This window comes from Harpia harpyja, chromosome 16, assembly GCF_026419915.1.
Source record: "Harpia harpyja isolate bHarHar1 chromosome 16, bHarHar1 primary haplotype, whole genome shotgun sequence".
Classification (NCBI taxonomy): domain Eukaryota; kingdom Metazoa; phylum Chordata; class Aves; order Accipitriformes; family Accipitridae; genus Harpia; species Harpia harpyja.
The window spans coordinates 28,086,381-28,111,427 of record NC_068955.1 but is presented as its reverse complement, the minus strand read 5'-3'; the positions used below and the strand labels follow the sequence as shown (position 1 = coordinate 28,111,427).

Here is a 25,047-nt window from a genome sequence, read left to right as displayed (position 1 = left end):
AAGAAAAAGAGAGTTTTATCTTGGATGTGAAATCTTCCCTTCTCCCTTGTTTTTTTTTTCTTTTTCCACAATCAAGAGGCTTGGAAAGGGAGTAATAATAATAAAAGTGAAATGGACCCAAGCACCAACTTGCTGCCAAGGGCTGTAATACAATATCTCAGCATTTCAAGGGTAAATCAGTGTGAACTGCCTTTGCCGTCCCTCTGAAAAAAAGTAAGTATTTAACTTCCGTTCAGCCTGTGTGGACCGCTGAAATATAGGAAATCGGTTTCGGAGAGGAGGAAAAAAAAAAAAAAAAAAAAAAAAAAAAAGGGGTTTCCCAAAGAGAGCACCGAGCGGAGCGGACAGAAGTATGAAGAGCGGCAGCGCGGCTGCTGCCGGTCTGCTCAGCTCAGCTCGGGGGGACGGCGGCGGCTGCCGGAGGCGGGGGGCTCAGCGGCGCGCCGGGCGGCCGGTGAGTGCGGCCCCGGGAGCCGAGCCCTGCCTTGCCTTGCCTTGCCTGCCTGCCTGCCTGCCTGCCTGCCTGCCTGCCTGCCTGCCTGCCTGCCTGCCTGCCTGCCTGCCTGCCTGCCTGCCTGCCTGCCTGCCTGCCTGCCTGCCTGCCTGCCTGCCTGCCTGCCTGCCTGCCTGCCTGCCTGCCTGCCTGCCTGCCTGCCTGCCTGCCTGCCTGCCTGCCTGCCTGCCTGCCTGCCTGCCTGCCTGCCTGGTTCGCTGCCGACCCCACGGCGGAGCCCGCAGCCCGGGTTCCTTTAAATTGAGGGCGTTTCGCGTGGCTTGCCGGCTGCCTTCGAGTTTAAAGAGAAAGGGGCCGGGGAGCGAAGCGGGAAGGTGAGGTTTGCCTGGTGGTTTGTCGCTGCGGAGTAGGTGCTTTTGTTTTCTTCTCCCCCCCCCCCCCCCGCCTCCGTGTCCCGGGGCGGCCGTGGGGGGCCCGCCGGGGAAGCAGCAGGGCTCGGTGGTGGGCACCGGGCTGCGGGGCGGGGGCGGCTGCCTGCGGGCTGGGCAGCGGGGGGCTTTCTCGGTTTTGTTGGGTTTTTTTTGGTTTGGGTTTGTTTTTTTGTTTTTTTTTTTTTTCCCTCTTTTCTCCCGCGCTCTGGCTGTCCAGAGTTTGAAAGCATCGCGGAGGCGGAATGAGAGCGTGCGTGGGTGTGTGGTGGGGCTGGACGAGCGGTTCAGCCGGGGCTCGCCGCGGCTAGCCCGGGGGTTGCTGGCGGATCGCCCCGGGCATCCCGCGGAGGGTCGGGGGCCGCGGCGGGTTTGCTTGGTCCTGCCCCCGAGGGGCAGACCTGGGAGCGGTGCTTCCAGCACTCATGGCAAAGCCATTAGCTCAGCCTTGCTGCGGAGGGGCCCCGAGGAGGACAAACGCATCCCGGGGCAGCGCAGAGCCGGGCTCCGCGGTGGGTGAGAGCGGGGCGGGGGGGGGCGGCTGCCGGGTGCTGGGAGCGGTGGGGGCACAACACGGGGGGGGGGATTCCCCTTACGAGGCCGTGTGCGCTTTTCCAGCCCGTCTTTCGGGTAGTTCCTACTCGCTGTGCGCTCCCCCGTCCTTCCAGGTTCTTGCTTTCCTCTCTAGGCTCTAGATTCAAATCTGAGGAGGGCAGAGTTTGACTTTAAGAGGGCTTTGTTTCTTCCCTGGTGCTTTACGTGTAAGAAATGAAGGTTGCTGTATTCCTTATCTAGGACTGCTGTCAGCATCCTGCTGCAGTGGTGTGTGTCAGCTGAGCCCGCTGGCTGTACGGGCTTTGCGTGCTCCCAGGGGAGAAGGGCTCTCGGGGCACCAGAAAGGATGCGTTGCAGGCTCCCCGGTGCAGTTCCAGCACGCTTCTGACATTACGTTGAAATGAAAAAGGAACAAAACCAGTATTCTTTGGTTTCCATGTACATTAAGTTATGAATGGTTTCTTCACTGTGGAGTAGATGCTGTGCCAAGTGTAATGGGTTTATGATGGTTTTGTGATGTGGATTGTGATTTAATAGGAAATTAGCTGACATCCCTAAATTCATATCATATGATACCATAGGCCATCTGATCAGCATTATACCGTGGTACCCTAGTTGGAACCACAGCCACATCTAGATGGAGGAGGTGAGGTGAGGAAGAGTCAGTACTATCCTCAAGTTTCTAGCTCTTACTGACTTCAGGCTACTAACTTATTTGGTTGCTTTATTTATTTTACCCACAGTCTTATTTAAATTGGCACACTTACTATCCAAAGTACTTCTTAAACTCCACTTTACACCTCTAAGTTAAGCTTCACACTAATTTCAGGACAGGATTTAGAAATGGAACTTCATAATTAAAAGCAAAGCTGATGATTGGGAGTCAGCTTGTAATACTGTCTGCGTAGTGTCCTTGCAGCAAGAGACATGCTTATACTCCTTGTAAGATGCGATAGGTCAGTTTTAATATGTATTTCCTTTTCTAGTTGGTGGCGGTTGAAACTTCTTTTGTACTAATTTTTAATGGCTCTTTTGCTTAGACAAGCAGAATAACATACAGTAAGAGCCAGGCAAAGAGAAGTCAACTTGAAAGTTTTTGGGCTGTGTTAGGAGTTGGGCTCAGTTTCCAGAAGTTATAATTTTATGAGCAAGTAGATATTGAACATTCCTGAAGTTTTGTTTTGGTCTATGTGAGAAGGACTTTTTGTTTTCCTTTTGGTAGAAGAGACATTATGAAGGCAACAAAATTGTTTCTATTAGGCATAGTCCTGAAAGTGTCTAGGCTTCCAATGATTAGCTCAGATTTTTAAGTGCGGTTAACTTCGGTTTGGTCTGGCCTCAGACCAAGGGCCTTGCGGGTCTAAAGTATCGGTAAGCTGTTGTGCCAGGTTCTCTATCCTCCGCTCGAAGTACTGCACACATTTGTAACATGTATATTCATAACGTAAAGGACAAAGGCTTCTTGTGATTAAAGTTTACTTTATCAGTGTAGATCACATTTTGATGTAAGCCCTTAAAAATTCTAATTGATTAATGAGTTTCAGATGGTGGTTCCCCTCCAGTGCCCCTCCCCCTGCTCCTAACATGTACAGTATGCTCCAAGTTAATCTGGGAAAGCTCCAGAAACCTTGGGCTAAATTGGTTGTGGTATAGTTTATAAGGATAATAAAATAACTAGAAAAATTGAATTTCCTTGCAAAAATATGCTTGCTGCATTTGTGAGCTTATGTTTTATCTGCTTGTTTATGGTAGTGAGAAAACTAAGATTACAGATATATGTATTTAGGATGATGCAGACGGGAACGACCTGTTGTTTCTTACAGAAGGGAAAGCTCTGCAATAGCTCTTGAAGAGGAGCTATGCAATGTAGTAGCAGAATCACTTTAAAAGTGATTGTGTTTGTTTTTACATATATAAAAGGGCCAAATGAGAGTGATTACTGTTCTATAGTAAACTGGAAATTGCAGGTGGTAAAGATTGACTGAGTAACATCTATCAGTGAGTGACAGGTCTCTGTGTTTTTTCCTACTGCTTCTTTTAATCCATTTTAAGGATTTCAAGTAGGGGATCTTTCACGGTTTCACTTGGGGAAATTATTCCACTGTCTAGCGGATCTCACCATAGGGAACAGTTTCCTGACATTAAAAATATCAGTTACAGAAATTGTTAGTTACCTCTGTGGCTCTCAAAGGAAGACATTAATAGATCTTCCCCCCCCCCCGCCCCATTTCTGCATATATATGTGTGTATACACTTATGTATGTACATGGGTGAGGGGGTAGAAAAACAAGAGCAGCCTTTAGTCTGTGGTCTAATGATATACTCTCCAAATCTGAAAAATGTGCCAACACTGAGACAGGAAAACTGAAATCAGTTTTCAGATGTGAACGTATTTATGCTTGGATGTGCTATGTGTGTAAAATTGCGTATGTGAAAGTGGTGATTGCAAGTATGGGTCCCATAGTGTGGGAAGCCTCATTTCTGCTTGCACAAATGTGCGTTTTGTTGCTGCAACTTAATCTGTTTATGAGCATTGAATCTTTCATTTAAGCCTCTTTTGCACCCAGCTTGCAGTTACAGCAAGTGAATGCTTCACACTGTCCACTTAAACTCCAGTAAAGTTTCAAAAGTTCTGTTCTTTTCCATCTGCTTGAGGTGATTAGAACTAGCAGGGAGATCCAGCAGAGACCCTTGCCAGATACTCATGAGCTCTGTTCTGGCTTTTGATCCTCTGTCTCCTCTCTTTCCAGGATGGCTGCTTTCCAATAGCATTACCTTCTCTCTAAGACAGCAGGAGATTGTCTGCAGTTATAGCCGATACCCCTCTGTCAAAGCCAATGTGCAGTCTAGTGCTCAAGTTCCAGTTCCTTCAGAGAAAACTGTTGCTGCTCTTGTCTAAGTTGCTGTCTGCTCTCTCTACCACTGACAGTAAAACTATTGCACAGTTGTGCATGCATGATGTTTTGTTTCTTCTACAACTGATAGCTAATGTGCTTCTTCAATCATATTACAAGAGACCTCATTTCACAAGCATAAAGCCTGCTTATTTAATTCTGTGAAGATTTTATGAAATAGAGTCTTTGAACCCAGTGTCCAAGGCGGAGTTACGCTGTCTTCTGTTCCAGTTGTTCCAACTTTGTAGAGCAACTAGGCCACTGAACTGGCATATGTGCAAATCTTCAGTCCTGGATAACTCTGGTTTGGCTGCCAACTGAACAGAGCCGGTCAATTAGCTTGCCTGCTAGGCGATAGTACCTGGGGGGGGCCAAAACAGGTGTCTGTTGCACGGTGTCACAGTCAAGTTGGTGTGGCGCAAAAGGGACATCATGTAGGACCTTTGCATCAGAGAGGATTTGATTGATCTCTGTATAGAGTTCTGCATTTGCTTTATGACTTTTTTTTTTCCCCTCCAGAGACAATTTTAACGTATTTTTATTCTTTTCTAACTGAATACAAATACAAAGAAGAATACTTGTTTCACTGGATACTTAATGTCTATCCTAATTCTTAAACCAAGTCATAAAGAGCAAGTGACTCGGTAAGACTTCTTCATCCCTGACCTGGAAGGATTGTATCTAGGAACAAGTTAAAAGGAGTGGTTCAAGCCTCCTTTTGTTTGAGAACTAATGCACATGTCATTAGGAGCCAGGCTGAAGCGACAATGAAACTCATGTAGCACAGAGAGCACTGGGTAGCCAGCAGCTACTCAGTATAAGCCATTATATATATATGCTGGAACTGGATGGGTAATCTGGAGTAAGAATTTACTGTTTTGTATGATTAACTCACAGGGTAGAGCATGTGTATTTTCTGTGTATGCATATCTATGCATACATGCACGCTTTTATATATATATATTTACTATATAGAATAATTTTTTTCCTCCAGATTATACTATTATTGCAATTTTACAGGTAAGGAAAGTGGTTGGAATAGGAAATGGAATCAAATCCAGGCATCTGCAACTGTGAGTGCCTAACTGTGCAGCCAGGTTTACTTTCTGGACTAACAGTCTTTGCCTCCTGTGTGTTTTGAGTACAGAGTGTATCATTCTTGAATCGTTTTGTTCTACCAGTTAACCCCAACAAAAGCCAGTGGAATTACAGAAGATTACTTGTTTGATTCTCATTGCTTTCACCTTATGATCACTGACAACAATCAGCAGATAGCGTAAGTTACCCTGCTGGCAAAATACAAGTGGTGAGCTACAATACACAGAAAACTAAATGTACTACTGTAAAGCAAAATAAAAACTTCACTGTTTGGTAGAAGCAAGCAGAGAGAAATATAACCTTTTAGTGTGTTGAATCTGTTACATGTCACTGGGTGTACTGTAAACTATCCCACACTGAATTCTTCAGCTAGACAATAAGTCTAAGAATTTGAGATGTCGTCCTCTTATTGAGAGAGGTGGAAAAAAAGGCTGTGCTGCATAAATATGACCTGTAACAAAACAGAATGAAAAGTAGTTAAAGACCTTTCCTTGTCTGCATTCAGAATAGTAGGGGGAAGAAGTTGCTTTTTGAGGAACAAAGCATTTAGAGGTAAGTTTTGAAAACGCTTCTGCATATCACATCAGCCTCAACAGTTTATAGAGAAGCGTAACATTCTACAAAATATTTGATGTGTTTGTGTTGGCTAGTTTTAAAGAGCTGTATATATGATGATTTGATGTTGCTGTTAGAAAGTAGTGAGATTAGGAAAACCAATATTTTTTGGCTACTTTGTTCATACCTCATGTCTGCCAAAAGGAAAGGATGAAATAGTTGTTGGAGCCAAAGAGGCTTGCCTGAGCTGTGGTGAAGTAGCCTTGAACGCTGCTGGCTCCTTCTGTGGCAAGTTAGTCTACTTCTTTGACCAAATTCCTCGCTGCTAAATTGTCAATAAACTTTTCTCCAGCTCACCAGAAAATAAGTATGTTAAGACACTTTAAGGAGGTGAGTTGATGGTATCTGAGAGAGCAATCAAGAGCCTGGCCTTTACTACAGGTAGAATCTTCAAAAGGGTCTTGAAGGAGCTCAGGACCCAGCTGCTGTCACCTTCACCTAACTCAGTTCAGCTTCTTCACAGATCCCAGCTAGTATGTGCTGAAGTTTTAATAGTTAATGTATGGGCTATTACAATTGATGAAGTAGATGAACACTTTAATGAAGCTTAGGTACTTCAGCACTGAAGTGTCGTGGAGGCTTAAGTTAAACTTAGAAGTTCAGCAGCAGTCAGTGTTTGCATAAAGAATAATTAAGGTTTTGATAGCTTCTGATGCTTGCATTTTGATAACTGACCCACAATATCACTTGCAGAATTTGTGACAGGAGGTACAGGTACAAATTGTGCTCTGCTTCTTGAGGACCGATTTTTTAAAATTTTTTTTAATTTTAAAAATCCAAGGTAGGAATTTTGTTGCTTTGAGCCTGACAAAGTATTTTACTGAAATGTAGGGCAGGTTTTCAGAGAAGTAGCGGGGAAGGGGAAAATTAATTTCTTTCAGAAACGAAATTAAAGAAAACTTACACAAAGGTAAGGTTGGATTGTATGTGATTCTTCAGGGTTCTTCTCAGTGGAGACACTTCATCAGTATTAACTTTCTCATTCCACAGTCCTCACTTTGCATGCCTGCTTTACGAATTAACCCATAAATTATTGTTAATTCAGGGCTACTATTTCAAGCAGACCTAGTCCCAGTATAGAGATGCCTGAATCATTTTTAGCTTCTAGAGATTTTTTTGTCACCTGTCTATCTGCCTTTCCTCATCTTTCCCAGTTTCCCATTCTGAGAACCTGTGTCCTGTTGAAACTACATTAAACTCAGAATACCCTTCTTGTCTCTGGATCTTCTCTCTTCTTACTACCACAGTTAGTACAAAACTGAAGCACCCATGCGTCCTCCGAAATCAGAGCTCTTTGTTCTCCCACTTTTCTTCCTGCAGTGAGTCTCAAAGTTCCCCGACACCTTTACCCAGCCTGGTTGCTGAGTTTTATGAAACAAGAGGTACGTCAGTATGAAGTATTAGAGACAAACTGAAGTAACATCTCAAATCCCTGAATTCTCTGCTCTGCGTCTCCACAGAGATCAGGCTGAAGCGTAAACAGACTGCCGTGCTTGTTTCACAGGCTGATGGGGAAACCCAAACTGCCTCCATGTAGCTGCTCCAGAAGTCTTCCCTCTCTTTTGTCTAGTCTTAAAGAAATGCAACTTTCAGACCTTAGAATTACTTCAGCCCCACCAGTGGCAGCAGCCTGTATCCTATCTGGCTGGCTGTCAGGCATATTATAATGCTCTTGATTATTAATTAGCTCCAGGTTTCATAGGGCACTAAATATGCGTGGTCTTGGAAGTCACAAGGTAGGTGGACCCTTCCTGAGGTGAAGGAAAAGGATGTTGTCGCTGTAGTTTTCCTCTTAACGCAACCCAGCTCAGTGTGTGTGCCATGAGTTACGCTCCTAACAGGGCAGACCCTGCTTAGGGTCCCATGATGAATATTGCTGCGTGCATCCTTGAAATATAAAATTACAGAATAATTTAAGTTGGAAGGGACCTCCAGGGGTCATCTAGTCTAACCCCCTCCTTAAAGCATGTATGAACTGTGAAATTGTTTCTGGTGAAGAGGTGCAGTGTCTAACTGGTTCCTTTAGTATAATTGTGCTTCTTTTTTCAGGTATATTTTTCCAATCTGTAGGTCAAAAGAAGCAAACTGCAGGATCTTGTTTCCTAAACATTTAGATATATAGGTGTTAATAAACTGAAAAATTGATGCCAAAAAATGATGTATGTTTACTTTGCTTTATTTGTGTATTGTATATGAAGTGAACATTCAGGAATGAGACTTTAATTACTTTTTACCGATATCATTTCAGAGGTGGTTCAAGAGAATAAACTAGTTTCAGTTCTGGTTCTCACCATATCAATGGGGTTTATAGACTCCAGAAATCAGTAAAAAAAAAAAAAAAAAAATTATATATATATATAAAAAGGCTTTTTTTCTGGAAAGAAAGTATATGACAGAGGTATTTATACTCGACTTTTCCCATATAGTCTTTGAAGACAAGGGGGGTATCAATTACCCATCTTGCCTCTGCTTCCATCCAAAATGAAGCGGTGATTTGAAGAACTAAATTGCATGGTTCTGAGTCACTTAGAGCAACTTAAAATATACTGTCATTGTAATTCCTTTGCTGTTAGTATCATCTAGTCCAAAGGAATCTATTTTGAGAGTGACATTCCAGACTGATTTTTGCAGAGTTAACAGCCTAATTCTTCTCCCTGCACTCCCTCGCACCCCGCCCCAAATGAACAGGTATGATTTGGATTTAATCAACCAGGAAACCATAAATCCAAGCTGACATTTTTACAAAGTCAGTTTTCAGAACAGAGCTGTGCTTAAATTACATACTTCAGTCTGCCTTCAACTCCTCTGCTTTCAAAGGAACTTTGATACATAAGGATTTTTTTTGTTGTTAGAAAAATGTAGAATTTATTTATAATTCAGAAATGTACAAGGGAATAAAGTCTTTTTTATGTTTATTTTCCCACCTCCCCAACTGAAAAAATTGTCTAATTTCTGTAAGGAGTATATTTGTAGTGAAAGCTACAGTATCTATCTCAAGGGCAAACCAGACTTCAGGATTTGGGGTGAGGTACTCTCAACAAGAGCTTAAGCAGATGTTTTTGCGAACAAGGAGTTTAGTTACTCAGGGTATGGTTAAAATACGCAAGCTTGTTTTAATGTAAGCATTAAAATATCCCAAATAGCATTTAATATATTTGGAAATGTCAGTTACAGCACAATTTTATGGAAAGGCAATTGCTTTTTACATTCAGTAGACATTTTCCTTTTTTTGGCAAAGGAATTGTTTTCAGTATTCTTGTTATTCCAGGCCACAATGGAATAGTATAACAAATTGTTCTTTTGTGTTGTTGTTTTTAAAGCCACAACTACCTCTTACCTGACTTGAAAGGTATGCAAAGGACAGAAAGGAGCGGTGTTTGCGGAGTATCATAAGCTGAAGCCAGTTGGCTCGTGTAACCACAGTTGATGTGGATCACCCAGTTGACAGTAGGCAAAGAACTATTCCTTACGGACCTCCCACCTCCAGTTAACGTCTGTCTAGTGCCGCCTATGTAAGACCCCGTGACTGCTAGTTGGCGTGACTGGGCTTTCAGCAGGCTACAGCCTACCAGGCAAGAAAGTATCTCGGCTCCTTGCTGCGAGCATTAGGGTCCAGATCTGAGCTTCTTTTCAGAGAGAAAAATAACCTTCTTTTCTTAGCATGCTTCTGCCACAGATGGGGCAATTACTCGTTCAGGAGCAGAGATATAGGTGCGGTGGGCCTAACGTCTCTGGCTGCTGCAAGACTCACAACACTTAACTAATAGTTAACACGTGACGTATGGTCTTACCTGAAACTAAAGTTTCAGTATGTTGTCACTGAAGCAGAGGAGTATTTGTAGAAAAGGTGGAAGTGGGAAGTGTGGGTGACCAGCACTAGCTGTTGTGCTGCTTTCTGAAGAAATAATACTATTCAGTAAATATATTTGGTGTGGGTTTTTACTTTAATTATTCTGAAGCTGTAGAATAGACTGATTCCTTTTTGGTAACAGCATTTGTTAATTGTTAGTAAGTTTGCTGTAGTAGCGTAACTCAGTTGTTCCCGTGCTTTTCTTGGGCCTGATCCAAAAATCTCTGAAGCTTTCCATTTATTTTGAATGGGTATTGGATCAGGCACCGTAGTGAGTTGTTAGCTTTGTGTAAAATGTTTATTTTGATTTGATTTTAATCATTCCTTGCAGAATATTTGGTTATGTGTTGGCAACGTGTAGCTTGGTGAGTACAAATGAAGTTGACATTTATCTGTATGATTTAATCACTTGCAATGTGACCCATTAACAAAACAAACCTTCAGTCATTGATGTTGTATTCATGTGTTGGATTCACATCTGTTTGTCTGACATCTGATTTCTTAGAATCATAGTTACTATCTTCTACAATTCTAAAAAGAGAACCTGTGAAACTAGATTTGGTATAATGAAGTAATTTTTTTTTTTTTTTTGTATATATATAATAAAACAGGTACAACAAGTGGATAAGCAATGTGCACTGCTCTGAGCCCGAAGGCACGTGGCCCTGGCCTCTCTGATATGCATCAATACAGTCAGTGGCTTGCAAGTAGACATGAGGCGAACTTGTTGCCGATGAAAGAGGATTTGGCCCTGTGGCTCACAAACCTACTGGGTAAGATATAATAAGATGGAATGCAGATACTGGGCAGTAAAAGAACTCTATACGCTGTTAGCTGGGAATTCGGTCCTTCAGGCTTCTTTGCGTTTCAGTAATAAAGGTGGTTATGATTAGGTAGCTACCGCCACACACAGTGCAACTGTTAGCAGAGTCAGAAAAGCTAATAAGTAATTTGCCTCCACAGTGTTTCTGTGAGTAGTATAATTGAACTTTATTATTCATTTCATGTTTATTTTTCCTCACATTTTCTTTTAAATGTTCTTTTGTTTGTGTTTTCTGTATTAATACCATTAAGCTGAATGGTGCTAATTACTGCCATTACCTATGTTTTCCATTTTTATTGGTAGGCCCCCTAAAGAGTATGGGTGTACTGTCTTGAATGGAAGGAGCCATTAAATAGTTCTTTGCTGACCAAGCAGTCCAGTGATTGAGAACTGCCACCCAAGGCAATGCATGCTAAGAGTTGTGGAAGCTTGTGCATAGAGGGGTCTGAGCTAGTGGCTGCAGCTGGGACCTGGGGATTTACTGGTTGCAACTGTATGTCTCAGTGTGTGAAGCCAAAACATGTTGTTGAGGAAAGAGGATGCATACCAAAAGCCAAGAGAAAAATCAGGTACACATGAAGAGGAGCAAATGAGAGTATGTCCCTGGCAGGAAGGAGAGAGGCAGTTCTTTGGGATATACGACTCATTCAAGAAGGTGGAATTTAGAAACTATGAGCCAGGAAATAGTATGTTGTTTGTTGAGAACATTCAGGGGAAAATGGCTTTTGTGTGATCTCTGTAAGTCCAAAGGATTCTATCAAAGACGTACATGACTTACGCAGTACCTCATCCTCAGGGAAACATGCCAGCCGTTCCTCTCATTAAACAAAAAGGAGAAAATATTTCAGAGGAGGTGATGTTTACATGAAACTTTCGTTGATGGTTTTTTGGACGAAAATTTGGATGAGCGTTTTTAAATTTGGTGTGTGTGGTTTTGGGGGTTTTCGGGCTTTTTTTCTGGAAGCCTGTTCTGGTGAGACATAGACAGTGTCTTACCTTGGCAAATGCTGTAGCTGAACCAACTCAGTGATATCACACAATAATAGAGTATATCTAGTGCCTTTCATCTGCATATTCTAGCTTGCTGTATTTCTTCATTTTTTAAGAGGAAGGGAAGTATCACTGTGTTATGAGAGGTGTATTCAATAAGTACAATGTCAGTAGAATGCAAGAACACAGTATTTTGCAGCTAGGCGGTAACCATTTTAGAGTTGGAATAGTTGTGAATCCACAACTGCAAAAGTGGCACTTGTTTTAAATTACATCTTTGTGTGGTACTTCCATTTAAATTAATGAGTTTTGAATATAAAATTGTTTAGGCGATGCCAGAACAAAATCCAGAAATCCTGACTTCTCGTTCCAATTACCACAAGATAGCAATCCAAAAGACTGTTTTTTGAATCAGAAGCAGCACATTCCATTAAGGATTTAATATATTGCTTAAATGTTTTAAACAATGAAGTTTTAGTGAGCCACTCTAAAACAAATAGAAGCTTGTTTGCAGTTCATAACAGAGTTCTCACAGTGACAAGTTTAGGAATGAGGTCAGTTTTTTAGCAAGAAAGTAGCAACCAGCAGGAGGTTCTGAAATGCCAACTATAATTAAAAATCTGATTTTTCATATGGACACCAAATTCTGCACTGCAGAACTAAATGGGCGCAACCTTCTTTTAATTAAGCAGGATACACAGTTCACTTGCTTAATGTGTTCCCCCACACCTTCTCACACCAACCTCTTCTTTTCTCAGAGTTTGTCCTCAAGAACTGAAATTATAGTGACTTGTTAAACTGCTTTGAATTCCTGTGTAGACATTGTTATTCAAATTAATAATTCAATTAAGTTAAAATTTGCATTCAAAATAAATTAAGTGTAACTGAATTAAAGTAATTAATATTCATATAAATATATTAACTCAGAATTCATATTTGGTTTAATTACTGTGTAATTTAGGTTAAATTTAATGAGAGGAAGGATGCATGAGCATGTTGCTGTAAGATAAAATAGGTATGAATTTATAGCATGCTGTTACCTTGTAAAAACCTGTTTGTACTCTCACATTTCAGCATTCAAAAGGATAAAAGGAAATGCAAGACTCTCTTGTTTGTTTTGTTGTGGGTTTTTTTCCCTTCATGGGAGAAATAATGTACTTTGCATTAATGGTTAGTAGATTTTCATGTGCATGGATGTGCAGATAACACAGAGCAGATAATACTCTGTGTATTCACACCCTAATTTGCTCTGTGTTATAACTTGTGTGGCCTCATTGTAAGTGTCTTTATGCCAGTTTAATGTAATAGGCTTTCTGAATTTATAAAGAAAATTAGTATGCATTTCAATTTTTGCCATGTTGGTTCATGTCTTGTTTTATCTCTATTATTTTGTTCATTTGTACTATGATTCAACAAGGGCACATAATCTTTTCAACTAAATGTAGATTTAAAAAAAAAAAAAAGAGAATATTTTAGGCAAGAATAGTTTGATCAACTATTTGATCAACTGATGGTGTTTTTGGAAATTTTTGTGGAGAGGCAAATATGTCCTACATACTTGTGTTACTGGAAGTTAAAATGGTGACAGTTTTGCAACAGCAAAGCCTGGTATGGGTTTGCAATTACAAACTGGAAAACATTGGAAGGATATTGCACTTCATAATATGAATGAAGGGGTTTGATATTAGATGGAAATTAGGCATAGCTAGAATTTGACCTTACCCAAGTGATAAATGGGAAGACTGACATAGGTGGTGCAGCTGGAAAATAATGCTGTAAGAATTTTTAACCCTGAGACTTTGGACATTTTATTCCAATTTAGCACGGACATTGTTGTGGGGGCTTTTTTAGTAATCACTAGTACTTTTGTACGCATTTTGCTAATTATTTTTGGAACCATGTCAGAGAAACTCAGAGCTTCTGAGAGGACAGTTTGTCATTACAGCTCCATTGCTGAATAGATTTTAGCTGCCTGTATTCTGGGGGCTGGAAAAAGGACATTGCAGATAAAATCGATGTGTCAGATGGGATTAACTCATACAATAGTGTACTTTATAGCATTCTCAAAGTGGGACATGTCAGCATTGCGGGGCTTGGTGTTTGCATGCTGGAGAGGAAGATTGGAGCTATGGATGTTGTGTCTCTTACCCTCGCTTCCCTCTGCTGAGCTGTGGTGGCTCAGTCGAGAGATCCTTGCAGTAGCAAAGTTAAGGAGATGTGCTGACCCAACTGTCTTGCAAATCACGATCATCTCTCAGCCTTGTTTTTATTATGTATAGAGCCAATAAAGTACTCGACAAAGCTTTCACTGCTGACATGCTCCAAATTTGGTAGATTATGTATATACTTACTTTAATGGAATGCTCTTGTGGATACTGAAAACTTCTGTTCCACCTCGAGCAAGCTTCACATGGGAATTGGCACAGCTGGGCCATAGTAATCTTCTAGCAGAGGCAAAATAGCAACTTGAAAGCAAATAGGGTTTGCTTGTCTGCTGTACCCTCCAATGCTGTCTGGTTTTCTCATGTGTGTCTGCGGAAGCAAAAGGGCTGACATCAGAAGGACTGGGCCTCATCACCAGTCTGTAGTTTAGGGCAGGTACGGAGGGATGGTTCCTCTGTTTCCCCTTTGGCTATTGTGTAGAGCTCTGATGTTTTTTCCCATTCCCAGAGCCCATTTACCAGCTGCAGAGGGTTATATTGTCGCTTATTCCATCCAGCTTCATTTAGCACATGGGACCATGGAATAGATCTGTGAGATGTGTCTGGGCTCCAAGGTTTCAGTGCTGAGGCCTCTTCCTAACAGAGTTTTCTGGGCTTCAGAAGCTCATAGGTAAGGAGTTGGAGAAGGTAAGGTGGTGAGGAATTAGACATGTAAATGTTGAATGTTGTATGAGGCATGTAAAAGTTGCTTGGGTGCAAAAGTGAAGTAGGCTTGGAGAAAAGGAACAGAGAGTTGAGGATGTTAGCACAGGCATTTTGTTGAAGACCAGGCTTGGAATTTAAAGGTGTGTTAAAGGAGGTGTGAAGTTTGGGGGATGAAGGATAGGAAGTTTTCTGCAAGAAAATGGTCTTTCTTTGATTCTGAATTAAAGCAAAACCTGTTTCAGCTCAGTGTTGTGGCTCACCTTGCTGTCTAAGAAGATTCTGTAGCAGTACCTTTATTTTTAACATCGGTGCGTTCAGCTCAAGCCAGTGGGAAACGCAGGTTTTAAATACCTGAATATGAAGACATTCACGATACTGATACTTCTAGTGATTCTGCTGGCACCGATGCAGTTTCTTACTTAGTTGAGTGGCTTTAGAATTTTCTTTAGTATCAACATGCCTTTGGGATTGTCTATAGGTCCCATTTCAAGTAAGTGATAATGTCTCAATGCTATCAAAGCTATTTTTCTTGCTGTCAGCTGTTGTCGGAAACAGAGTAGCCTTGTCAGAAAAGAGCCAGTTTTGCATGTGCATAAAATCGTTGGCCTTTGTTTTCTTTATTTTTATTGCGTTTTGTTATCTTGGGTTTAAATGTCACACAATTTGAGAGGGTCAGGAGGAGTTGTTCCACTGGTGCCTCAGTATTGTAGAAGCTCATCCTCCTACTGAGGTGTTTCAGAGATGCACCCGCGTGAAATGTTTCTATTTGTAAACTAGTAGTTTTGTGTTACCACGGAAGCATACAATTAAAATAGCCGATCAGCTAGTTGTGAGGCCGGAGTCGGTGTCTTGCATTGTAGTTATTGAACTAAGTGTGGAAGAACTCGGTGCAACAATAGAGGAACCAACTAGATTTTGGTACTTTGTTCTAGTCTTTGAGTCCCTCTGCCTTCTTCGGAAGGCTCTGGTTGTCTGACACGGCCCGTAGGGAATGCTTTATCTTCAACCTCTTGGGCACACACCCTGGGCATGGGCTCTCTTTAGTTATTCTTTCATAGACCTCCCAGTCTGGTTGCATTAGGACCCCCAGGACTGGGTGGCCTTAGAGATAGCAGCCCACAGTTTCCAAGTGGTTGGTGTTCAGGTATAACAGTTTGTCTTTTTAAGGGGCATCTGGTGATTGCGGTAAAAGAGAGAGTAAGCAATGCTTGTGAGGTTTGAGAAAACAAACCAGGAATATGAAGGCTTTTTTTTTTGTTTTCATACTTATAGTGTTGTTTTTTTTATTATGCTTAATGTTATTTCCATTCTATAAAAACATTGCAACTGCTTTCTTGTAATTATAGGGGAGTTATACATTTTTAATGGAGTTTAATGTTTTTTCCATACAAATATACAGAGCCATTTTTTTCCTCAGGCTATGAACATTACTCTCATTTGAATCAATACATTTCAACTGTTAAATATGTCAGAGTGTCTGTTTTAGCAAAGAAATGCCACCTTTTGGAGCCATAAAATACAGTGAATTGAAAGCTGACACCTAATATATTTTTCATTGGATACAGATGTTCAATGCAAAACTCATTCTTTCAGCTTTCATAAAAGGGAACAGAACGAAAATACTTCAGTTTAGTGTACAATATGCAGTGACCAAACTGCTAATGCAATTCAGCATTTAAAATAATATAAACATATTGTTAAATAGTAGAAGATAGAAGAATTTTTCCATGCCTGTGTGAAGAGAAAATACCTCTAAATAGGTTTTAGGTTTTCTAATGCTTGACCAGTGAAGTAATAAATCTAGAAATCACAGGACAGAATAGATATGTAGAATATGATTTTTCTTCTACCTGTGTGAAAAATTATGCTTTCCAAAATAAAATAAAAATCTTGAGTAGGTTAAACATATTTGAAATCATTTTTTTAGAAGAAAATCAGTCTACTGTAAAATGCAATACTCTATTAAAAATAAAGCAGTTCCTATAACATTGTCATTCTTAAAATTTAGCTCTCTAATGGCTTTACACCTCTTGCAAAAATGCTGATGGGGGCAAATGGGAAATTATGTAGGCTAGAATGGTGATGAAGGCTTCTGAGGTGCTGAGATGTTCAATTTTTTATATCTGTGGGCTATTATAGTTTCACTCCTGGCTTCAGCTGAGCTGGAGGCACTGCTAAAATATTGTCCGTTATGCACAAGCTACCACTGAATGTCTGCGGTGCTGCTACTGCTCTTTTGCCTGGAGAAGTCATTTAGGTATACAGGAGCTATAAAGTGGGCTATATGGCAGAGAGAATTAAGGGGGGAATAAAAAGGGGAAAAAATTTCACATTAAACAGATATTTCTGAAGTAGAAATGTGTTAGAAAAACCAAGTTTAACTTCAACCAAAAATACAAGTCTGCTGTTGTATCTGAAGATGGTTTGTTGCAAAGATCTTTATCTTAGTCGTTGATTTTTAGCTGATCAAACTGAAAAGACTCTCAATTTTTTGCCCAGAGGATGCTTAAGTATCTAACAGTTTTCAGGCAAGGGCCTAGAGAAATCAACTTTCCTTTAGCATTCGTGTAATCATATTGCTTTATAATACTGCTGTCTTCAGTGTTACAGGTGACATTGACTGTCAGATTACAATGTAGCAGCAATATATTACAGAAGTACAATATTAATTTTTTTATTATCTACTTCATTTTTGTTACTTTTGAGTGTTAGTTTCCCGCTCTCTTCTGAGTGAAAAGGTATAGAAAAGCTTGACTTGTTTTTTCTAAATCTACTTTTCCTAGGGGTTTTTTTGATGAAAAATGTTTTGAACCTGTTCTAAACAGATTAATGTTTTCAGTTTCCAGACATCTCATGGAGAACAGATTTCCCCAAACTGACTAGAAAAACAAAACAAAAGAAGTGGTTTAGTCAGGCAGCTGCTTGTTGGTCAAAAATCTGTGGCAAAAACCCCGACCAGCAGTGGGCAGACCTGTACCTGTTGTTCTGCTTGCAAACAAGCCGGTTTTGAGTAGCAGGAGTGGATCTGGATGGGCTGAGGGATCACTCTCACTTCAGTTCTTAAATTTTTTTTTTTTCCCCCCTCTTTTTTTTTTTTTTTTTTTTTCCCCCCCTCAGGGTAGCCTATTGTTACTGGTGATTGCTGTGTAACAGCCTATCGAGAATGAGTTGATAGTGTTATTCCTGTTTCCAAATTCCCATATGTAAATATCACCAAAAAAAAAAAAAAATCGTGTCTTAATAGGAAGAGCAAGAATTAGTCCTTGATGCTTTCCTGGTATTAGTAGAAGTGAAGAGAGATGAAAAATACAGCTGCTGGTCAAAAAAGTGTCCAAAGAGAAGGCAAATTTTCCAGTAGAAATGTGAAATGGAAAACCTTCAATAAGAAATAGGAATATTTTTACCTGGAAATGATGTTAAGTTCCTGGAAGTTTAGTCTAGGGTGTAAATGATTCCCTTCTCATCTGACCTGTCCAGCCTGGTCAGAATGCACATCTCATCATGGGACTCGTGATCTCCTCCGCCAGGAGGATGCAATTACTGTGTAATGGAAGGTCATCTGGTCTGCTGTAGCCAGGGAGGACGATCTGTGGCAGCTGAAGTACAGTGTCATCTAACATGATAAAAATTGGCATGTTTTGAAATGTTTTGAGTATTTTGGCTTTGTTCTTTGGGTGAAAATTTTAATCTGTGGCAGGTAGATACATAACATGAAATTTCACTTACTCCCCCCTTTTTTTTTTTTCTTTTAATGTACCTAACTTTACTTTGAAAAAGCTCTTTCAAAGGGGCGTTGCAGTCACTGTACTATCTTGTCAACTTCTTGCAGGATCAAGTCTTAAAGTCTTTTTAAAAAAATACAGTCCGTCCTTTCTTGACATGGTTTTCTACTTCTGTTAAAAAATAAGCTGCAGTAGTGTTAGCAACTCTTACGCTATAGCTACCCATGCACACTGGTGTAAACCATTTGCCTGCTGTACTCTGTCTTTTAAAACACTATGTACAAAGCACTGGAATTTCATAAGTAAAATGAGATATGTGAAGTCTGATATGCTAGAATTATTTTTTCAAATAGCACGTGACTTCACAAAGCAAGCATATTATCTTTGAATAATTTGCTGTATGTCTACCAGTAAAGTAGTAGTGAGGTTATTCACTAGATATTCAAAGTAATGCAAGTTTTTCAGTGAAAGCATATTTCAAATTGTTGTCAAGATTTCTATTGATTTCTCTTTTTACACAGATGCAGTCTATACTATTGCACACTTTCTGCCATGTTAACTTTCTGTTTGCTGTTCAGGTAGAGAAATAACAGCAGAAACCTTTATGGAGAAATTGGATAATGGTGCCTTGCTTTGTCGGTTAGCTGAGACCCTGCAGGAGAAATTTAAAGAAAACAGCTTTGATGCAAACAAGCCTGGCAAAGTAAGTGTCGGTCAATGTTCTAGCATGTATTATCAGTATCTGAGGTATCTGACTGTTTTGGTACTGAACTTTCTTGTGCAGTTAAGAGACTTCATTTGTGGAGGCTCTGTAAATGGGCAGGGAGGTAATTGCTCTGTGTAGAAAAATTACAATATAAAATTGGGGGAATTGATACTACTTGGGTAATTATTAAGGTAACTATGAGAGGCAGTTAATAAAACAATGACTTCTAATATGTGGAGGATAAGACACAGAATAAGATCTCGCAGTGTGATGTGGTAGCTAATAGAGAAAATCTGATCCTTGTATTTATTTGCAAGGGAAATATTAAGTAGCTGTGGGAGGTGCCTTTTCCTCCGTAAACAGCTCTAGGGAGGCCAATAATAAAATTCTATAGCTAGTTTTGGTGCCTTGAGTTTAAAGGTCCTTTTGGTGTGCTGGAAGGGGTTCAGTAAAGAGTTGCAGGAATGATGTGGAAAATGTGAACCCTCAGAACATACTGAAGAGCTTTGCAAAGATCAGGTTAAGATCTTGCTTGACTGCAACCTCCCTTTAATTGAAGTTATTTTCATAGGATGGGCTTATTGGGAGAAATTCAAGAGCGCAGCAAGTTTCTTTCTGGGAGAAGTTAAATTAAGTGGTTGACACATTAATGCATTTACTGTGAAACTGTTTTTATTTTTTGTATTGAATTTAGATACCTCTTCCTTGAAAGCTGAAACGGGCAAATACACAGCGGGTAAAAAAGGGCCCAAGAGCAGAAATCACATAATGCATCTTCTATTCTTGATGTTTTCATAACTAGTCTATAGCAAAAATTACGGCACGGCGTAAACTTTATCGGCAGTTCTGAGAACTGACGGCCTTGTGTCAGCTGCAGCTGCATAAGTTGTTGTTCTTGGTTCCAGGCTCATAATTGTTGTTGCAGAAGAAATTGTCTGGACTAAGGCAGGCTTTATTTATTTATTTAATTATTTTTAACCTTCTGTGGGTTGAGGCGGGGCAGGGGGCTATGCAGGGGGGTGGTGTTTGCTTGCTTTGCATTTGTTTTATTTTTCCTAAAGAAAAAGGAAGAGATAGCTGGGAAGGAAGATAAGTAAAGTAGAGAAAGAAGGAATCCTACCTCCGCAAAGGAGGAAAAGACAGCTGGATCTCATATTTCATATTTCAAATAATAATCAGGGTTTGGTTAGTGGAAGTACTGGATGACTTCTGAGTTCCTCCTTATAATACGGTCCAGCTTGTCTTCACCTAAGGGGTGGCCTGTTAGTGTCATGGTAGCTCCCAAGTTGAGAAAACACTTATGGCAGTCTTTTTCGATTGAGCCTAGGAACTAGCTAGGCGGAAAGAAGGGTTACTTGTTGTTTTGTTTTTTTTCCTCTTAACAAACAAAAATCCAAACCAACAAAAGGCACCATTATTGACCAAAAACTACTAAAAGGTTCAGTGAATACCCTAAAGGTAGACTTGGCTACAGAGTTCTAAAACATTCCCTTTTCATATCTTGCCCGGCTGGCATACTAGAAAATCAAATCACAAAGTGTAAAGCATTTTTTTACAGACTGACATCTCAGAAAGCCATGTCTGTTTAATATAAAATTATCAGGAAAAATAATAGTCATAAATTCTACTACAAAGTTCTAGTGAATATTCAGAAATTTAAATAATGCGTTTTTCTTAGATATCTAACTACTGCTTTGGGGGGTTTTGGTTGGTTTGTTAGTTTGTTTTGTTGGTTTGGGGTTTTTGTTTTGTTTTGTTTTTTGGGGGGGGTTTGTATCATCAGACTTTTGCCTGATGGTGGCTCATTTAGAGGAAGCTACCATTTGGAAAGGTAACCCAGAAATGTACCAATGTTTGGTACTTCAGTGCTTTGCCACTGAAAAGAGGAAGACCTCCTTTCTTGTATTAACTTCCCCAGCTGAGAATATGGCCTGCCTTCCTTCAGTTAGCTGATCCCCTTTTTTTTGAACCTAACTTACATTAGAAGCCAATTAGACATTTGTAATCCCATATGTTGTAATTACTTAACTTTCTTGGTCTTTTATTTGTCAAACTGGTATAACAGGCAATGCAATTAAAGTGAAAAAATTCTGCTCCACTGCTATTTTCTTAATGTATGTTATTTCATACTTGGTATAGTAAGAATTCAAAAAAAATGGCAGAGTAATAGATTTGTGTCATTGTAGACTATTAGGGAGCTATTAATCCTTTCAGATTTTAATTCCCTGTGTAGCAGTCCTAGGCAATAGGACTAGTCTATACATTGGAAAATCTGACTTGTGGTTCCAAGGAAATTTATAAGAAGATTATACTGTATGAAATTTAGCATAGTAAGAATTCCACAATCCTCCCCTGAATCATTATTATGCACTCTGTTAATAATACATGTGGAATTTTGAAGCCATTTGGCCATTTCTCTGTGCGCAGGAAAACAGAAACATTATGGTCTTTCACCCAGGTGCCCTGGTGACTTCACTGGCAGCTGGAAGAAGCTGCTGACTTCTGTAGAGTTCAGCCTCTATCAAAATAGATAACATACTTTTCTATCCATATATGTAACTTGTAATTTTTTTAGATAGAAGCAGACTGATATAAAATGAGTGGCTGCCAGAAGGATCAGCTTGCAGGGAGCACGAGGTTGCAGCTGAGTGAGGGAGACAGGATAAGGCTGTAGATAATGGGGAGTGTGTGTGTGTGTAATCTTACTAAGTCCCTCCACAAGCTTGAAGATTTGGTCTGTTTTCGTAAGTGAAGTTTTACCTTGTATGTGAACTACTTCCTGGATGGCAAAACTCCATAAAATATTTTGGTCTTAGAGGAAGATGATAATCCTGCTCTGCTTGATATGTACTACTGATCACGAACTCACTTGTACAGCTCTTTGGGGCTGTCTGGCCAGTTTAGCTGCTCTAGCAACACATGTAGAAGACATTAAAAACTAATATTGCATACACTGACTCATCAGTTGTTTGCTGTAATTCCTTAAGTTCATATTGCAATACTGTACAGAATGGCAGAGGTTAAATCCTATTGCTTCTGGGTTAACTGCTTGTGCAATATGTTTCTAGTTGCTGTCGGTTTTGCAGTTTGTTTCTTAACAGAACTGTATCATTCCCTTTCTTATTAGGGAGGACTGAAGTTTCTTCAGCTTTCAAGGACCCCCTAGGTCAACGTCAGCCTTTTTGAATGTGGAATAAATCAGGAAAGCATAAACCAAAGTAGTGGTGCATCCCCAAATACTGTGTTTTCCAAATCTGGAAGGAAGATGGTGGTTTTGATATAAACACTTCCTTTTTGTGTCATGTGGAGACACTTGTGGATGCTGGGGACATTTTCAAAAGGTTTAGGAAATTACTGGTAATATGACTTGGGAATACAGCTTTAAGAAACTGAAAAGGAGATTAAAAGGTGTGTGGTGCAAAAGTGAAGTCTTCTTTCCTTAAGAGTCAGAGGAAGGCAATGAAGGAGTAACTTTTTATGAGTGAAGGAGATGAGTGGAGTAGCTTTTTATGAGTGACTGAGTAGGTTAGGATTCTTCAGCATTGAAGGAGGTAGCATGAGGTCATATGATGGAACCTGCAAAATCAGGAATGGCACAGTAGATGTTAATTCTTTTCTAGACAAAAGCTATGGGATGTCGAATGAAACTAGTAGGAGCCAAACAGAAGGGGGTCCTTGTTTACGAACTGGTTGGAAATTTCTTGCCAATGAGTGTCAAAGTTTACCTGGGTTCAAGAAAACACTGAATAAGGTAATGGAAGAGAAGGCTGAATAAACAGGAACCCCATCTAGAATCATTTAGGTTGGAAAAGACCTTCAAGATCATCGAGTCCAGCCATCATCCATGCCCACTAAACCACGTTGTGGAGTACCTCGTCTATGCACTTTTTGAATACCTCCAGGGATGGTGACTCAACCACTTCCCTGGGCAGCCTATTCCAATGTCTGACAACCCTCTCAGTAAAGAAATTTTTCCTAATGTCCAGCCTATCTAGATGAGGAAGTCCCCGTAGCTGAAAGTGGTTGGACCTTGAGAAGGTATTGGGAGGTGTAACATGTTTGCTGTGGTCTTCGTCTTCCCTAGATACTTATGGCCAGTCTGCATCTGGGTTAGATGAACCTTTAGCTGACCCAGAAGGGTCACTCTTACGTTCTATGCGTTTTTGCTTCTTGGGGCTGAATACTTTGCTGGTTGTGCAGGTGGACATGGGCAAATGTATCCTTTCACAAGGGCCAAACTTCAAAGAAATTGTTTTAAATTAAATTTGTACTTTTTGTTTCTGTATAAAGGTGCCTCTTTAGGACTGAATCCCTGCAGCTAAAAATAGCACCTGAGTCACGCTCTGCTTTGGTATCTGTTATCCAGGGGAGTAATGGGTGATTGAGAGCACTGGAGTTTGGCAGCCTCTGGTGCCATTTACGCAGTCTCTGCTCCTTGCCCTCCTGAGCTTAATGCCATAATAAGCACTTTGGGATATCATAATAGATACTCTGAATGTGTCCTGCACAAGTCTAGCTCCCTACCATTGTGGTGTTTGATTTGTTAATCATTCAGTAATAAGTTATTAAAAGCATTTCAGTTTCTAAAGATGAAGCATTTAACAATTGTTCATTTGCAAACCCCAGAAGACAGTGTTCTTCTTTGTTAAGCAGCTAAACGATGCTTTAAAATCTGTTGATTCTGAAAACATTCATGTTGTACCTTATCCTTTGCTTCAGACAGACAGAACGTTGAGTTTTAAATGAAAATGGAAATTTTAAACAGGGAGGGACGTATTAGACTGGTGTGACTGTATGATATATTTTTGAAGAAGTCATTTTTTCCCCTATTTGGAGATTTTACAGTCATAAATAAGTCTAATAATGTACATTTTTGTAAATGACAAGGAGATGACTGATACCGATCTTAATAAATGTTCAAGATTTGTATGGTAGTAAGTTGTTGGAACTACCTGTGCTGCTACTGCTAATGATCTACTGTCTAGAAACTACAGACTTATTATTATAGCAGGAGTTATTCCGTAAAAGTGATTCATGTCACAGGATGCCATTTTGTAATTTTCTCCCATTGGCTTGGATTTCATCTCCATGCTCTCCTGGCAGTATTTTACTTTTCCTGTCAGATAGTTAATTTGAGAATTTCACAGCTGTACAAACAAATTCAGAGCATCAAGGCGTGTGCAGTATGCACATAGCCTACATTTGCTTGGGCTTAGTTTAGTAAGCCCATTAATTAAGATTTTAAAATAAACATAAGTAAATTGTGTTAATAGTTATCACCATTTTAATAGGCAGAGCATAGTAATCTGCCCACCATCCTTGAAGCTGCCTATATATTTATGAACATTCCACTGGAAACAATGTTTTCACGGCAAATGAATGAAAACAGGTTGAAGCTGAATAATCCTTTTTCTCCGAGTTCTCAGAGGTTAATCGGATAAATCTCAACTCAAATCTCTCTTGGAAATACTTTTGAATAATGAATCGGAATCTAAAATTCAACGTCATTTTCAGGAAGCCAGGATCTAGATTAGATTTGGCCTATAAAAGAAATAGAAGTACAAAATAAATCCAGATGCAAATATTTCTTAAGTCCTAGAATGTTTAATTCAAATATGCATTTAATTTTATTCTTCCAATGGGAGCTGATTTAATAAGACTAAACTGAATGTGCGCTGAAATAAAGCTTTTGTGTAGAAAACAAGTAAACTTTGTCCTTGGATGTGCACGTGCACTTCCATTGAAACTGTCTATGAAACAGTAATTTCTGCACACACGCATTCGTGTATTTCCTAACATTAAGAGATTCTGTCCATGTCTCACCCATAGTCCTAGTATCTGAAGTGTATTTTGCAGTTGTTCCATATCCAAAGGTTTCGCTTGCCCCTGGGAAATGTACTTAATGGATCTGATACTTGGTGGGTGTAGATCAGTCTGACAGCATTGGCTTCTCTGAGTCATGCGGGTTTGCGTAAGGTAAGATTTTTGGCCTAGTGAGAGCCCTTTGAAAGTCACATTATGCATTTTGAGAGTTACAATTAAGAG

At 40.1% G+C, this 25,047-nt stretch overlaps 1 protein-coding gene across 5 annotated transcripts in view; it reads left to right on the top strand.

The window, feature by feature from the left end:
• Positions 1-321: 321 nt before the first annotated feature.
• Positions 322-25,047, top strand: part of GAS2 (growth arrest specific 2) — a 98,440-nt gene continuing 73,714 nt past the window's right edge. The window contains exons 1-3 of one of the 5 annotated variants that reach the window (XM_052811720.1): positions 322-454; positions 10,506-10,667; positions 18,875-18,999. In XM_052811720.1, the coding sequence (XP_052667680.1) occupies positions 10,526-10,667; positions 18,875-18,999 (267 nt within the window). In that variant the 5' untranslated portion in view covers positions 322-454; positions 10,506-10,525. The other 4 variants (XM_052811722.1, XM_052811724.1, XM_052811721.1 and 1 more) reach the window with 4 other exon arrangements.